The sequence below is a fragment of the Vicia villosa genome, linkage group LG7, assembly GCF_029867415.1.
Source record: "Vicia villosa cultivar HV-30 ecotype Madison, WI linkage group LG7, Vvil1.0, whole genome shotgun sequence".
NCBI lineage: Eukaryota > Viridiplantae > Streptophyta > Magnoliopsida > Fabales > Fabaceae > Vicia > Vicia villosa.
In genome coordinates, this window is record NC_081186.1 from 108,623,263 (window position 1) to 108,639,498 (window position 16,236).

Sequence of the window (16,236 nt, forward strand, 5' to 3'; positions counted from 1 at the left end):
AAAAGAAGAAAAAATAAGAATGAATGAGAAACATACCATATGTAAGAGATGAAACAACTTGTCATAAATGGAGAAAAATAGAAGTTTATGAAGTTTCTTGATTTGAATTAACATACGAGATGTTAAGAGAAAATATAAAGTTAGGGAAAGGGAAAGACTGTCCACACAACTTAAATGACATCGTCCAAATTTTAATGTCTGTACGATGCATTCAGATTTTGTAATTCGGACATATTCTTTACTTGCCTTTAGCGTGGTTCTGATACTAAATTTATAGTATTATAGTGCGTCCGAATTCAAAATCAGATGGTACAAAACGGGTATTTTTGAATTTTCATTAGGGTGCGTGTGAGTAATGGTACGTGTTGTATTAATCAATTTCTTCCATAATGCAAAGGAGCCCAAATGAACAGAAATCATGAATTGGGCCGTATTGAGCCGTGAGCCCATTCCATACTGTCCTCCAGATGAGAAGAACGCTGCTTCCTCTTCCTTGTTCATGTTCCTTCGACTTTCTTCTTCGTTCCTTTCGCTTCTACGATTGAATTTCAAATAACCCTATTTTCTTCTTCTTTTTCACACACCCAAATTCTTCTGCATCACACGCTGAAAATCATTCAGTTCGAATTCACAAAACGATGTCGGCTCGATTGGTGAAGAGGATTTTGAACGAGCAACAACATCACTTTCCTCATCAACTCGTCGAAGAAGAAGAACAAGAAGAAAACGATGAAGAAGAAGGTTCCACTGCACCTTCCACAATTAACCCCTTCGATCTTCTCAACGACAACGATTCTGAACCCGAACAACAGGTTTTAAAATACAAACCTTTTTTCTTCTCCATTGGATTGAAGCTCTAATTCTTGCAACATTATTTACCCCTTTTCGATTTTCCAAGTGGGTTTTGATTTTTATAAGCTGAAAGTGAATTGGGTTTGCTAAAAATTCTAACTTGGCGTTTGTAATTGGAAATATAGGTCAGAAACAAACAATTCACTAATGATGAATTTGTATGAAATTGTATTCATTTTCAAGTTATGGTGTTTACAAAATGTTACTATTAGCATTTAATATTATGGAGAATGATATAATGTTATGATATTGTAATGATTTTACTATAAATTTTTCTATGGTGTCTTTAGCATAAGACTCACCAGACACCAGAGACACGACACTGACACTGTCATGTTGACACCAGTAATAATTTGAAAAAATGATTAAATTAAATGTAATCACAACATTGACACTTGACACCAACACGTAGATACTAATAGTAATCTGAGAAAATGAGTTGATACGTGTGTCGGTGTTGTCCGGCTTTGAGACATTTTAGACACTAGACACACCTTATGTCTGAAATGTTGGTATTTCATAGCTTAAGATAGATTGTTGGATTCGTGCCTTTACAATAGAAGGGTGGAACCTATAATAGTGTGCTTAGTACTTATCTTAATTTGATTGTATTGATTGCAGGGAGATGAGTCTGCGGATGAAACATCGGTGAGAGTTGATGATAAGGTGGGGACATCCTCGTTGAAAAATTCTAGTCAGGTTTCAACATCGAATCCGAAATCAAAGAAAAAGAAGAATAAGAAGAAGAAAAGCAAGGATAATGCTGTTTCCGGTAAAAGGGGAAGTGAAAAAGAATTGGACTTGATTTTAGAAGATTTGGCTCTGAATGTGAACTCTTCAAATGAGCAACATGTGACCACTGAAGGAAAAGCAGTGAATGCTAAGGACAAGAGTAAATCTGTTAAGCATGATGCTGTCTCCATATTACAGGTCGATCCTAAACATTTGAGTGCCGAAAATGAGCTGATAAGAATATTTGGATCTAAAGTTGTGAAATCCTTTGAGAATACCAACAATCAACCAAGCAGTTCTAGGCAGATGCGAGGGGTGAGGCGAGTACGCCATAATCTTAAGAAGACTGTTCTCGTCACTCCTGCAAACACTTGGCTCCCATGTGATGATTCTTTGTCCATGCAATTTCTTGAAATAAAGAACGGATATAACTACTTTAGGTAAGGTGTTTGTTATCAATTTTAACATGTTGATTGATAATATTCCGTGCTTTGTTTATCATTATAACTCCCCTCTCTGTATGCATGTCTGTCTAGTTGTATATCTTAAAAGCTAAGGACCGTGTTGTTGTAACCTATCTTCAAAAGTGAGATGTGTTCTATTGTCAAATCATAAACTCATATGCTATAGAAATGAGCACACTCAATAGATGTTGTGTTCTTTGATGGGAAGAATCAAACATAGAACATGCATAAAGATAAACCTTACGAAGCACTTTGAACAAACAAAATGTCACAATTTAAGACATTGGAGTATTAAAAAAATAATCTAATGGCTGAACCTGAGTCATGAAAAGTCGTTAGATGAAAAAGAGGGAAATTTAAACTAGACATGTAATGTGGAAAATCACCTACTTTAGCCCAAATATTGATTATATTATTCTACACCCTTCTATTTATCCATATACACATGTAGATAGGATTTACTTACTCTAGCCATAACTCTTATAATAGTTACGTTGTTGAATAACTAATTGTAGACATTAATTCATGATCAAACATTATGAAATATTGTGATATTATCTCAACGATCAAACATACCTAATTTTAGATAATTTTGACAGGTGCATTGATATAATATTTCTAGTTGGCCTTAGTATTCAAATTTATGATATCTCCACAAATATTTGTAGTTGACTCATGCAATGATTGGAACTCTTAACTTTAAGATATCTCCACAAATATTTGTACGGTGTCATTTGATTGTACGCATGTCTACAAAAGTTTTACGTGTTAGGTGTACACAAATTAAATTCATGAATAAAATAGTTAGATATTCCAGATGCTGAATCATGTGATATTATCTTCATGATAACATATATGAGGTTTTAAATAGTTTAGACATACATAGATATGATATCTACTAGTGAATATCTATTTATATTTTAAATAGCATTTTATGCATAAAAACAAAGTAGTGTGATGAAATATCAATTAGTTTATGCTCAGTATGAATTCTTAATAAACTCGATCTACTTCATAAAAATCTTCAATCCACAATTGGACTGCATGAAGGGCATGCACAATTGAGTTCATTAGTTTCAACTTTTGGGATTTAGGGTTAACTAGAATGAGATTGTGGAGATAGGGTTTTCAATCTATCAGGCTGATCATTACGTGTTTTATTTATGATGTTGGAAATTGAATAGTATATCTTTTGTAGTTTGTGTTCTGACTTTTAATCTGTGGTTGAAGATTTTTTTAGATATGAGAATCATAAATTATAACAAGAGTTGCATTTTTTCGAATCCCTCTTAACCACTGTTCAACCCCTCTTTTACTTTGTAGATACGTGCACTCGCCATCCTATTCCCAATATCAGAAATCGTTTGAAGCTGCCAAAGCAATTAATGACATAAATGGCATCGCAAGCATATTACAGCACCGTCCGTATCATATAGATTCGCTTCTAACAATGGCAGAATATTTCAAGGTAGTGGGAGAACAACAGATGTCTGCAGATACTATTGCCAGGTGTCTATACGCTCTTGAATGTGCGTGGCATCCCATGTTTACACCACTGCAGGGTAATTGTCAATTGAAGTACAAACACGATGCAAACAAACCTATATTCACAGCTCTTTTCACTCACATGAAAAATTTGGATCGGCGCGGCTGTCATAGATCGGCTTTAGAGGTCTGCAAATTGTTGCTTTCACTAGATTCTGATGATCCCATGGGGGCTATTTTTTGCATTGACTACTTTGCTCTAAGGTCTAACGAGTATGCATGGTTGGAAAAGTTTTCGGAAGCTTATAAAAGCGACACCTCCATATGGTTGCTTCCAAATTTCTCTTTTTCCCTTGCCATTTGTCGGTTTTACCTTGAGCGTGAGGCATCCGAAGATGCTAGTGTTGATTCTAAAAAGTCTTCTTCATCTGATCTTATGACACAAGCATTGATGCTTCATCCTTCAGTTATAAAGAAGCTAGTAACAAAAGTACCGTTGAAAGATCGTACGTGGACAGAGATTCTCAAGCATGCCTTTTTCAAATCAGAGCAAACAGGAATTCCATCTCAAGATCACTTGATCAATATATATGTTGAGAGAAATTATCTTATTTGGAGGCTTCCTGATCTGCAAAAACTTCTAATTGGTGCTGCAAAACAAGTCATTGAAACACTAGAAAGTAATAAAAGTGAAATTAAGGACTGGTCTTGTGTCAGAAAAGAAGCATTTTCATCTGAGAAAAATGAGTAAGTGATTTATTTTTGTCTTAAGCAAAAAAAATCATGTTGTGTGGCATTCTTTTGTAGAAGTGAATCTTTATCTGAGCCTAAAAAAGCATTAACATTTAACTTCGTTGTTTTGCAAACTGTCTTCAACAAAGTTTATAGATGCATCTGAATTTATAATCTGCAAACTTTGGTGCAAATTATGAATTAGTACACATGGCAATTCAATTTACAATCTTTTGTTTGTTAGGTATGGACATTTGTTGGTGTCCGATTTCTCTGATTCAGTAGCAGCAATTCCACAAGAAAATCTGCAACAATTTATGGGCATTCCAAGGGCGGGGGAGGCTATGCTGGGCGAAAACCAATTTGCTATTCAGCAGGGCAATGGCCATGCTCCTCGCGGCGTTGCAAACAGGAATGCATTAGCTGTTTATTTTGAGTCGATGCTGCCGTGGGTTATTTACGAGGAGGGTGGACCTGATGTTAATCAACCTGGTGATGATGAACAAGACAATCAGTGATTCTGGAATCTGGATATAACTCAGCCTTCCTGATCTAAAAGCCGTTGTTTTGCGAGTGTGTTGAACTTCCATAATGAGATGTCTTTCTTGTACAGAGCGACGTTTAGGGAGCTTTTGATGCCTTCTGCAATTATGTTGGTCCTTGCGAACCATCTAGATACAGTTTTATAAATGCCATACATTTCTGTGGTGAACCATCTAATTTTGGGGATGTTGATGTCAAATGTTATACCTTTTTCCATTATGAATTTTTACTTAAATACACTTCTGAACTTTTTTAGCAATGTTATTTAATCATATACTGTCACATTAAGAGTTTAATTATGATAACTTCCCGAGGGGTCAAATACTCTTATTTAGAATGTAATCGCAAGAACAGGTGACTGCAGAGAATCCATTTTTGATGTTATGTTTATAAGATGCAATTATACTCCTAAGAAATTCAAGAAGCCAAAATGTTAGTGCAGAGCATGTTTGAAATGTATTGCAAAATATTTGTCGGCGGTCTGTTTGAATCGTTGAAGTTGAAGCATTACATGATCATGATGAAATTCAAACACAGTTAGCTTTTATTATCCTTGTTCTAATGTGGGAGGATTTTTCTTCATATCAATGTGATCATGCCTCAAAAGCAACTATGCTACTCATTATAACCAAATATAACATGTGCATGACTGTAAACTGCAAAAGTTACACAAAGGAAAAATAGGCTAACATTAGATTTAAGAGCTTATATTTGCTGGTTTAAGAACTTGCACTATCTACAATGTACAATATTCCAACACCATATCAAGCCTATAATTCTTTATCAATGGCAAACTTGCTTTACACAAAGTAAACTGTATAAAGGCCACTCATTCGACATACTGGCCTAGGCATGCAGATTAATACTAATAAACACTGGCATGACCTTCTTGTGTGTATTCTTTTCTTTTCCTTCTTTCTGCGCATATTGAGAAGGTTTAGGACAGGTTACCCTTCAAATAGGAGGGGGACCAAGTTTTGGATCAAGCTTATATGATAAAGCTTTCATGTGAGAGGATTCTAATATATGATTAAGGGCACAACTATATAACCTGATAACATCATTACAACAATGCAGCTTCATTGCTTTGTTGAAATCAAATGCATTTGAATAACTTAGATGTGGGCACATAGAAGATCACTAATCATATTGTGTGAGATAATGGATTATTTAGCTGATCATATCACTAGGTGATCATAGCTTTATGTAGGAAGCCACAAGCAGAAAGTGCATTGTGCCAATTAATCACTTGTGCTAATTAATCACTTTTTCACTTTTTTATATGCATTCTTTCAAAATTACTAATAACTATGAATCACAACAAGTAAACATTTTAAAAGAATATTCAACATTTGAATATTGAAATTTCTCACACCTATAAAACCAGAACTCAACAAATCACAAACACTCACACATAACACAAACACTAAATCAACACAATGACTAGTAACCAAAATTTTAAGAATGCTGTCATAGCATTCTTGGTTCCTCTTCCTTCCATAATCTTCTATCTCACCTTCCTCAACAACTACCACTCATCAATCACCAATCCAAACAACTCTTCTTTTCTCTCATCTCTATGGACATGGTGCTATCACCACCCTCTCCTCTTCGCCAACGCCCTCTTCTTCCTCAACGTCAATCTCCTCTTCTGGCTCATTGGTCAAATCCAATCTAGTCACTGGGTACACACAAATCCAATTCATCATTCAAAATTTCGCTAATTTAAATGACCAAGTTGATTTTATGATTCAATTTTCAAATTTTGATTCATGGGTATGTATCAAGTTGACATTTTTATTGTTAGTGATGATGCAGATGATTGATCCATATTGGACTGTGATTCCTGTGATGCTTGTTCATTACTATGCAACTCACCCTTTGGCTCAATATGATTGGTGGAGGTCAAAAGTTGTGATTTTTTTGACATGGGTTTGGAGTATTAGGCTCACTCATAATTACTTCAGACGTGAAAAGTGGCAATGGGGTGCTAGAGAAGATTGGCGTTTCACTGAGATGAGTCAACAGTATGGAAAACATTGGTGGTGGATTTCATTCTTTGCTGTTTATGTCTCACAGCAGGTTGGTTTTTCGGTTTGATTGAATGCCTTTAACCTGTTTGATGAATTGCCTGTTTGGTTTAATTTTGGAGTAAATAACTAATTTAGTCCCTGAGACTGAGATTCAGAGCCGTCTCAAACTTAAGCTTCTGTGTAAGAAACTGAAGTTAGCTTCAATTGAGTAGTAATTAATGGTAGAAAAAGTGTGCAGTCCTGTGCTGTAGGCCGTCTTGCACACCTTCAAAGATGGCCTTGCTGGGAGTGTAGAACTGTATTAAGCTAATCTCTTGCATTAATCATGTTCCAAGATGATATGTGAATTGCAAAATGTTAATCAATTTCGCCCCTCGGTTAGTATTTGTATGGACTATAATGACATTAAGTTTATATATTTTGCAGATGTTTTTAATTGGACTGTCACTTCCTTTATATATAGTACACTTTGTCAATAAGCCTTTGAGTATCTTGGATTTGGTGGCGGTTCTTGTTTGTTTAAGTGGCGTTGTTATAGCGTACTTTGCTGATACACAGCTTCACGACTTTATGAGTAAAAACGACAAGCTAAAAGGGCTTGGTAAGCCTGTTGTCCCTGTACTTGAAAATGGTTTATGGTATTACAGTCGGCATCCAAATTACTTTGGTGAGACACTATGGTGGTGGGGACTGGTTGCGTTTGCATGGAGCCTAGGACATGGATGGACCTTTGTTGGAGCTTTTGTTAATACATTGTGTTTGGTTTATGTTACTAGGCTTGTGGAGGAGAAGATGTTGAAACAAGAGAGTAGAGCAGAGGCGTTTAGGCTTTACCAGAAGACAACTTCTGTGTGGATACCTTGGTTCAAGTCATTTCCTTTGGGAGTTAAAAATAAGAATGCTTGATGTGTTTTCTTAATGCAATGTTTGGTTTTTTGTAAGATTGTCATCTTGGTATCATGTTGAATGTTGTGTTTTTTTTCCTTTCTTGATTATATAGTAGAATCTTGATTTGCATGTGTGCTAGTAATGTAACACCAATTCTTCATATTGTATGTATGTTAGATTGTATGATTTGTATTCCGACACCAACACAACATTGATACATATTTACTTATAATCACTTTCATTTTTTTAAATTTTTTATTTTTTCAAATTATTATAAGAGTCGAACGGCATATCATACTCTTAAAACTATAGAATGAATCTCAACCACATAATCGAAACGGTTTAAAATCAAATCATTCTTTTTATTGAATTGAATTGTAGTTATTCAAACTGAACCACATTATTTTTTCGGTTTTGAAAAATTAATTTACAATTTGATTATTGAGATATAATATTCAATAATATTTAATTTTGTACATAATTTTATATTTTATATTTGTTTTAAATTTATACACTATTGTTTCATTAAAGAGTTTAGTTGATAATTATGCATAGACATTAAATGTAGAGGCGTAAATTTAAATCAGCAACATCCAATTAATTCTTCTTTACAAAAGTTAATTTCAACTATTATGCTATCTATTACGCTATTTGAAAAAAAAAAAAGTATCCACTCTTACATTACATAATATAGTGATAAAAAATTATGCTGAAATTAAATAAAAAAATAGATATAAAATGTTTATCAACAAAAAAGATGGTAAATAATATAGTCAAAAATATTTTTTTAAAGTAATAATCTAGTTTACCATAAAGAACAACAATCTGTTCACTGTTTATTTATTTATTATCAATTCAGTTTGGAATTTACAACAATATGTTCTTTCACATCAAATTTTAGGCAATTCAAGTTTATCTTCTCTCTCTTTTTATTTTGTCGCTTAGGGAAATACTCTCTTTAAGTTTTTTTTTTTATGAGTTTGGAAGAGAAGCTTTCAATTTTTTTTTAATAAATAATAGAGAAACCTTTAAAAAAAAAATTTATAGAATAATAAATGAATGTTTATCATCAAAATATTTTAATAATATAAATTATAATTTAAAAACTTATGTAAACTCTCCAAAATTATCTTACTCAAACTAAATGAATTTTTATTTTATAAATAAAATAAATTCTTCAAAATCTTCTTCATTTAAATCACTCCATTATTTTTACTACATCTTTTATTTTTTTTAAATCTTATTTATCTCTTTTTTTATGTAGATAGAAGGCAGAAGTCCGCCAAAATAAGAGAAAGAAAAACAACAAAAGTAAAACTCAATTTGGAGCTCATAAAGAGTTTAAAGGAATTAGAGATCTCAACTCCGAGGAAGGAGAGGACCACCAACAAAAATCAACACCGGCATGGAATCCCTTCTTAGCTAAAAAATTAGTACAACATTTGCTTCACGAAGAACATGAGAAAGAGAGACTGTTCAAACTCAGTCCAACTAGTCATCAATCTAGAAGAGCACACTTGCATATGAGTGAAACATGTGCTTAGCTTTAGGGGTGGAAAAACGGGCCCGGTCCGTTGGGTATGTCTGTTTTGTCTGTACTTTTGTGCGGGGCGGACCAAAGTTTTAGGCCCTCACCCTCTAGTGTGACCTCCTCGTCCGATTTTTTATGCGGGCTTTTGCGGACACGTGCATTTACATAAATTTTGCATTTTTAGGCTTAAAATATGCAATGCTCGCAGGCTTAGCCCTCCCCTCCCTCACTTTTTGCGGGGTGGGCCAAGGTTTTAGGCCCGCACCTTAAACTATGACCGCTCTGCCCTGCCCCGTTTTCTTACGGGCTTTTGTGGTGCGGGATTAAACGGGACGGGCATGCCCGTTTACCACCCCTACTTTGCTTTATTTAAGATGGTTTGAACTGTATCCAAGGAATCAGTTTCACAAATCACAAACTAATAAACCATATTAGAAGCAAGGTTCAAGCCATGCTTAGTACCTAAGAACTCAGATAACAACATATCTCCAGAACCGTTAAAACTACTAAATCCAATCAAGAAAGCTCCTGAAGAGGCTCTAAGCAAACCTCCAGAACCGATAACTGATGAATTAGGGCAGCAACTACCATCAATATTTACTTTAATGGATTCAACACGAGGAGGAGTCCATTGTGTAAAAAGCATAGAAGAATAACTTGTTCTCCTTTAACCGACACATTTAGTGGAAAAGTCACACTGAGACAATCTAACTTTATGCACAACCTCAAAAATAGACCACTATTATCTCCAAAAATCATGTTATTCCGCTTCAACCAAGACCACCAGATGCCAACCAAGAAAATAATGTCAAACTCTCATTGACTCATAGAATGAAGCCAATTAAGAATAACATTCGTCGAAACAAATCCCATATATAGCACAACCAAAGCTCTCTAGAATGTAGGTAATCCCGCAAAGAAGGAAGATGTCTTCTTCATGGAGAGAACGACAATGACAATATGTGTTGGAAGTCATCTGTGTTAATGGTGCAACAAATTATTGAGAAGAACATTATGAGAACACAACCAAACAAGATGTTAAACTTTAGCGAATGTTGGTAGCCACCACATTCATTCTCAATTATTATTAATATTTCAATTATAATCCCGCACACGCAACGAACAATACATTGAAGATCAAGAATACATACATTAATTGCATCACCCCAAGTCTAAGAATACATATATTAAAGGACAAAGGACTATGTTGACTTAAAATTTTACTCCAAATATCACGAGACAATGGAGTAGAAGTTCATCAAGGTTCCAACCACCGAATTACCAAATGTCCTTAATAAGTAAAGTTGAATTAGAGATATAGACAAAAGAAAGAGTGAGACACAAGGGACCGATTTTAAGATAATTTGTTTTTTAAAGAGGAGAGTTATCATTATCAACTTAAAAAAAATCATCATGAAGAGCAACCATGACTTTAATATATTAATCTCTTCATCATTAAGTAGCCAAAGCAATGCTCTTTCCACCCTTATAGATGCTCTCACACCATCGTAAAAAGTCCATAATACCCTCAGCATCCAGAGATGTATCTTCAGACGCATATATTTTCATCATTTTCAGATAAAATTGAAGAGGTACCCCTTTCACGTTAATATTTAATTTGGAATGGATCTCCATATGGGAAAAAAGTGCGCTCGGAGATGCATCTCCGTAAATACCATTTATTCAAAAATGTGTTGATGGTCCGGAGATGCATCTTCGGACGCTTTCTTTCATTAAGCCGCACCAGAATCCTTCCCTCTTCCTCATTCTTCATTTTCTAAAAAAGAAAAGTGAGATCTCCCTCTCACAACCATTGCATTGAAGCATTAGTGGCGCTTTATCTACTCATTTCCATCATGTCTTAACATCATAATAACACCTTCTCATCAATCAACTCCATTTTGGTAAGTTTTTCAAATTTTATTTTCTTTTTGTTGTGTTTAGTTTTTAAGTTAGTTTTTTAGGATACATTAGATATTTTAGGCACTTTAGGTAGAGCGTATTACTTAAAGTTGCAGGACTCTTTGATGATGGTTCTCCCTAGTTGGCCCTCGCGCAGATCATGGTTGTCGAGTTACGGAATATTGTGCAGTACAAGCGATGGAGGAGGCAGACGGTTAGACATACCTAATAGTTTATATTGGGATTTATTTTTTGTTGGTATTTTTGGATGTATTTTCGAACTCATATTATGTATGAATTATCTTGAATCTTTTTTATTAATGTATGGATTTTTATCCTCATTTAACTTTAATTTTACTTTGATTTTACGTAAATTTAAGTTAATGTATGAATTTTGGCCTCACAAAAATAGATTATTTGGATAATGGTGTTGTTTTGATATGAATCAGGGAGGATTCTGGAGAAGCATCTCCGAAATAGTTCCCCTATGTATTTACCACATCTCCAAAAAAATTTAAGGGAGAATTCAGAAATACATCTCTGAAAACACTCAAATAATATACGGAGATGCATCTCCGGACCATAGTTTATTCAAAATGAAGTGAATCTCAGAATAAACATTTTTGTTGTGATTGAAATGCGTCCAAAGATATATCATCAACCGCACAAAAAGCAATTTTTACATTTTTAAAAGTGTGATATACTCCTATAAACCACTTAATCCCCGAAAGTCTACAACCCAACACCAATATCTCAAACTTTAAATAATAGCAATTCCATAAACTGAAATAAAAAATGGAAAGGCAAAAACTTTCTTCTTTTATGGGGCCATCCACATTTGTTTTAGGTTTAAGTTTAGAGAAATTCTCTCTTGACTACCCACATATATCTTGGATTCTAAAATTTTAATAGCATGTATTTTCTAGTATGGAAGTAATTTTGTTTTAGAAGGGTCTTTCTAGTATATATTTTCTTTCCCAAAACTTTCTTAAAAGTTCTTTATTTTTTTACTATTTTCTTTAAAAATCATGTTTTTGCACAAAATTAATATTATTTTTTTTACAAACACTATCAATTCTCTTAAATAAATTGACATTATAAAAAGAAAAATGCTAACGAATGTCTTTGGGACATTCTTTAAATGTTTAAAGAGATCATTTTTAGAAAACATATGTGATCATTGTATTGAAAATTGAAATAATTAATTTTTCAAATAAATATTTTATTTGTTTGATATGTTTAACTCCGGAGACACTTGTTAGCATTACCTTTATCAAAAATATATATGTTAAAGAGTATCACTAAATTGGTAAAGTTAAACCTAAAAAACAAATTATTTTCAAATATCTGTGTTTTTTATTCTAACATAATTTTTATGATTTTTTTTAATGTATTATGAGCTAAACTATTTAATTAAGAGTTACATGATATTTATGTTCAATTATAAGTATTAAATAATAAATTCATTTTATAATTTTTAGTGCGTTGAAAATAAAGAATTTTTTTTAAAAGTGAAATATTTAAGTCATTGTTATAAAAGTGTTTATTAAAAAATTGTGTTAAAATTTTCTTGATTATCAATTTTTTTATTGAATCTTTTTGTTTCCATTATACTTTTTTTTTAATCCGCCACTGCTTGTGCCAAAAGTTGGTGAATGTAATATTTCTGGACACGATGTTGATAAACTAGTTCTTGATGAAATTGATATTGGTAAATATTTTAGCATTAAAGTGAAGTTTATATTACAAGATGATATGATTAAATGAGTTTGTGTGTTAAATTAGGTTTTGTTGTAGTTATTGAGAAGTTTTGTTTGGATTCTTATAGAAATAAATTTTTATTGTGTTCGATTAAGAGGTGGTGAGAGTAAAGTAATAAATAGAAAGTTGAAATCTGATGACACCAACACAAGAAAATATGAATTTTTATTCAAGTTGTATGGGTATTATCTAACTTCAAATATTTAAAAAATCATTATGGTTTGTGATCTACAAAACCATGACTTGGATTCCAAGTTGTATGATTGTCATATTTTCAATCGTTTAAATTTTAGAAGAGAATAAAATTGTTGGTGAGTTAATATTGAGCACGGATCTTTCCAAAAGTATTCGTATAACTTCGGGAAAAATTTAGGTTTGAAGTGTAATAAATATTTAGCAAATTTATAATTTATGAATACTCATCTTTCACAACTTCATTACACACCAATAAATCACTTAACAAAGAAGTGTATATATTTTTATTATCTAACTTTACTTAAAAGATGCCTCTTTTTAAGTGTCAATACAATGACAATTTTTTAAAAAATATTTTTAGTGATAGTTACTATTGAAATCATTCTATTTCAGATCTAATTGAAAAGGGTGTGTAGAATGGGATGAATATTCATCATACCCTAGTTAAAGATTTAGATAATCATAAAAATATTATATACGGCTATATAGGATTTTAGATCGAGTGAAAGAAACAACCCAAGAGGCCCAAGAAAGAATCAGACGGGTCACGGGTGCCATCCTCGGGTCGCCCAACCCAAGTTATGTTCATTAATCGATCCACTTTGCTAATACATGGTAGGAACGACATTTTTAAGAAAAATACGTGGTAGGAACGACATTTTTAAGAAAAAGTGAAAATGAAGTTAAGCTGTCAAAATGAGTTAGCTCATATGTGTCGGCCTGTCAGGTCCAAAAAATTTTATAGCTTGAATTTTAAAATTAGAGTGCATATTTTTTAAGACTTTTTAGCCAAGTTCTGAAAAGTCCGCTATTCATTAGGGATAGCGCATATGGACCGTGGGTAGTCTATTAGACATGTATAATTATAAATTTTAAAAAATATATATTAATATGTATATTGTCTTACTCAAAAATAGCATATTGATTTTTCTCACCTCACTAAATTTTATCTCCATTATATTCAATCTTTCTCTTTTAAATATTATACATTAATATAAACAAAATTCTTTCATCATATTATATTAATTTTTCTCTTATGTTAAATATTCAAGTATTATTTTATACAATTTAGACATATATTGTATTTAGAAACACATTATAGTATTTATAAGAGATAATATAGTACTTAAAAATATATTATATTTAAAATAATATAAATTTTAATTTATTTATTAGAAATATTATTTATGGAGTTTTTATTTTAATTTTTTAAAAAAAAAAAAAACCATTTACGATTGAGTAGGCCAAAATTCATCTAGGGCTGGACTCGGATAATAACTCTCAAGTTTATATTACATAGGGCTAAAAGACGACCGCCCCGTTTAAGATCGAATAGTCTATTTTGACACCTAAAAATAATTCTTTATTTATAATGAAAAATAATGGAGAAGAGTCATTCTCCCCCATTCCCACAAAATTGTAGGTAAAGTATGAGAAGTCATTTGTATATATATATTTAAAAATTCATTCACTAACTTTGACATAACTAAAGTAAGATCGCTCTCATGAGCAGAGTTATAAAAATCATTATACTTTTCGTAAATAAATGTATCAAAAAGAAAAACTTAAAAGATCAATCCTATAAAAAAAATTGAACAAATTTATTAGAAAAATAGATATATAATTTTGCCAATAATATATTAATTAAGTCAAAAATCACTGTGACGTTTCAACCTAGATAAATAAAATATTTTTTTATATTACTATTTGTAAAACATCTGCACAAGTAAGCATACAGTTTTGAGATGCATCTAATTTTGTCTTGCATTAAGTAAATACTCGTATTTTTTTAATAGAATGTGAATAGAGATAAATGTGAAGGTAGGTGAATATTACTAAGATGTATTAAATTTAAATATGATCAAGCCAACTTGATACCTTTGTCCATTAAGGGATGGCATCCATCAAAAGTCAGCTAGCATATACAAATTGGGTCATGTGGCAATGGCCAGGGCCAATATTTTGAGGGGCCACAAATATAAAGAAGAGCAGTGTTATATGGTGCAAAAATTTTCTTCACGAAATTTCAGAGAAATATGTGTTCAGAAATTGACTATACTTTTGAAACATTGCTACTTAGAATGATAAAAAGCTAAATTGACTATACTTTTGGTTGTAATATAATTAATTTAATAATTTTTGCAACCGCAATTACATTGTAAATTAAAATCATGCTGTTATCATCAAAAATCACATTAAACGAATTTATTTAGGGTTCTTCAAAATTGTATGAAAACATAAAATTTTTAAATTTCAAAATTCAATTTATTTTCTATGTAATAAATTTTTTTAATATTAGATATTTGTAAACAATATATTTCAAACACCTCTCAACTAAAATTCATGTCGCAACTGTCACAATTCGCAATGTAGCAACTGCAATGACCGTAATTACAAATCGTTACATTCATGCTCACATCAACAACATTGAAATATAACATAAAATACAACAACATTGAAATTTTTCATCAATTTTCCTACAATTTTCCAACAACATTACAATTTTCCATCAATTTTACAACTTTTCAACATCAACATTACAATTTTTCATCAAAATTGAAATTTAAATTAAAGTCTAAAACTTTTTATCAAGTTTGATAACATTACAATTAAAATTAAGATCTAAGTGAGTGTGATATCGGGTGCGGGTTTCACACTACCCAAACTTGCAACCGAAATATCACGTGACACTTGAACCCGAACTCAGTCAACTCAAATTTTCATCCGTTGACTCGAGTTCGAGTGCGGGTGGGTCCCGCAGATTGGATCTGGCTGCATCCATACTTCTTATGTGAGCAAATAACAACAAACCGCACTATACAACTACAAGAAGAAATATATCATATTATATATTAATTAATCGAAATTGCAAAAAAAAAAAACTAGTAAATTTTTTTGGCATGTACATATATAAAGTTTTTGGCATCTTTAAAGTAAGAATGAATATTTAATTTAGATCACAAAAAATAAGGTAAAAAAATTATCAACTAAAAATGTGTTTGAAAAATCTCCTTATATACAACGTTTGAAACAGTTGAACACAGTGCATTCTCCTTACTATGTATTAAGATTTTCTGACCAGTTTTAATCTTAACTCTTGAAATTACAATATACAATT

General features: G+C 32.1%; 2 protein-coding genes across 2 annotated transcripts; both read left to right on the top strand.

Moving 5' to 3' along the window:
- Positions 1 to 473: 473 nt before the first annotated feature.
- On the top strand, positions 474 to 5,067 carry LOC131616489 (uncharacterized). Its single transcript, XM_058887825.1, has 4 exons — positions 474 to 812; positions 1,474 to 2,024; positions 3,372 to 4,280; positions 4,510 to 5,067. Exons 1-4 carry the CDS (start codon positions 639 to 641, stop codon positions 4,781 to 4,783), a joined length of 1,908 nt encoding a protein of 635 aa, XP_058743808.1. The 5' UTR covers positions 474 to 638; the 3' UTR covers positions 4,784 to 5,067.
- A 1,098-nt stretch (positions 5,068 to 6,165) lies between these two features.
- On the top strand, positions 6,166 to 7,948 carry LOC131618233 (uncharacterized protein C594.04c). The gene is made up of 3 exons (XM_058889498.1): positions 6,166 to 6,493; positions 6,627 to 6,890; positions 7,268 to 7,948. The coding sequence occupies exons 1-3, from the start codon at positions 6,248 to 6,250 to the stop codon at positions 7,745 to 7,747; spliced, it is 990 nt and encodes a 329-aa protein (XP_058745481.1). The 5' UTR covers positions 6,166 to 6,247; the 3' UTR covers positions 7,748 to 7,948.
- The last annotated feature ends 8,288 nt before the right edge of the window (positions 7,949 to 16,236 follow it).

Coding starts and splice junctions, on each gene's coding strand:
- LOC131616489 (XM_058887825.1), top strand. CDS start 639: ATGTCGGCTCGATTGGTGAAGAGGATTTTGAACGAGCAACAACATCAC. Junction 813..1,473: donor ATTCTGAACCCGAACAACAG/GTTTTAAAATAC, acceptor TATTGATTGCAG/GGAGATGAGTCTGCGGATGA. Junction 2,025..3,371: donor AACGGATATAACTACTTTAG/GTAAGGTGTTTG, acceptor TTTACTTTGTAG/ATACGTGCACTCGCCATCCT.
- LOC131618233 (XM_058889498.1), top strand. CDS start 6,248: ATGACTAGTAACCAAAATTTTAAGAATGCTGTCATAGCATTCTTGGTT. Junction 6,494..6,626: donor AAATCCAATCTAGTCACTGG/GTACACACAAAT, acceptor GTGATGATGCAG/ATGATTGATCCATATTGGAC. Junction 6,891..7,267: donor CTGTTTATGTCTCACAGCAG/GTTGGTTTTTCG, acceptor TATATTTTGCAG/ATGTTTTTAATTGGACTGTC.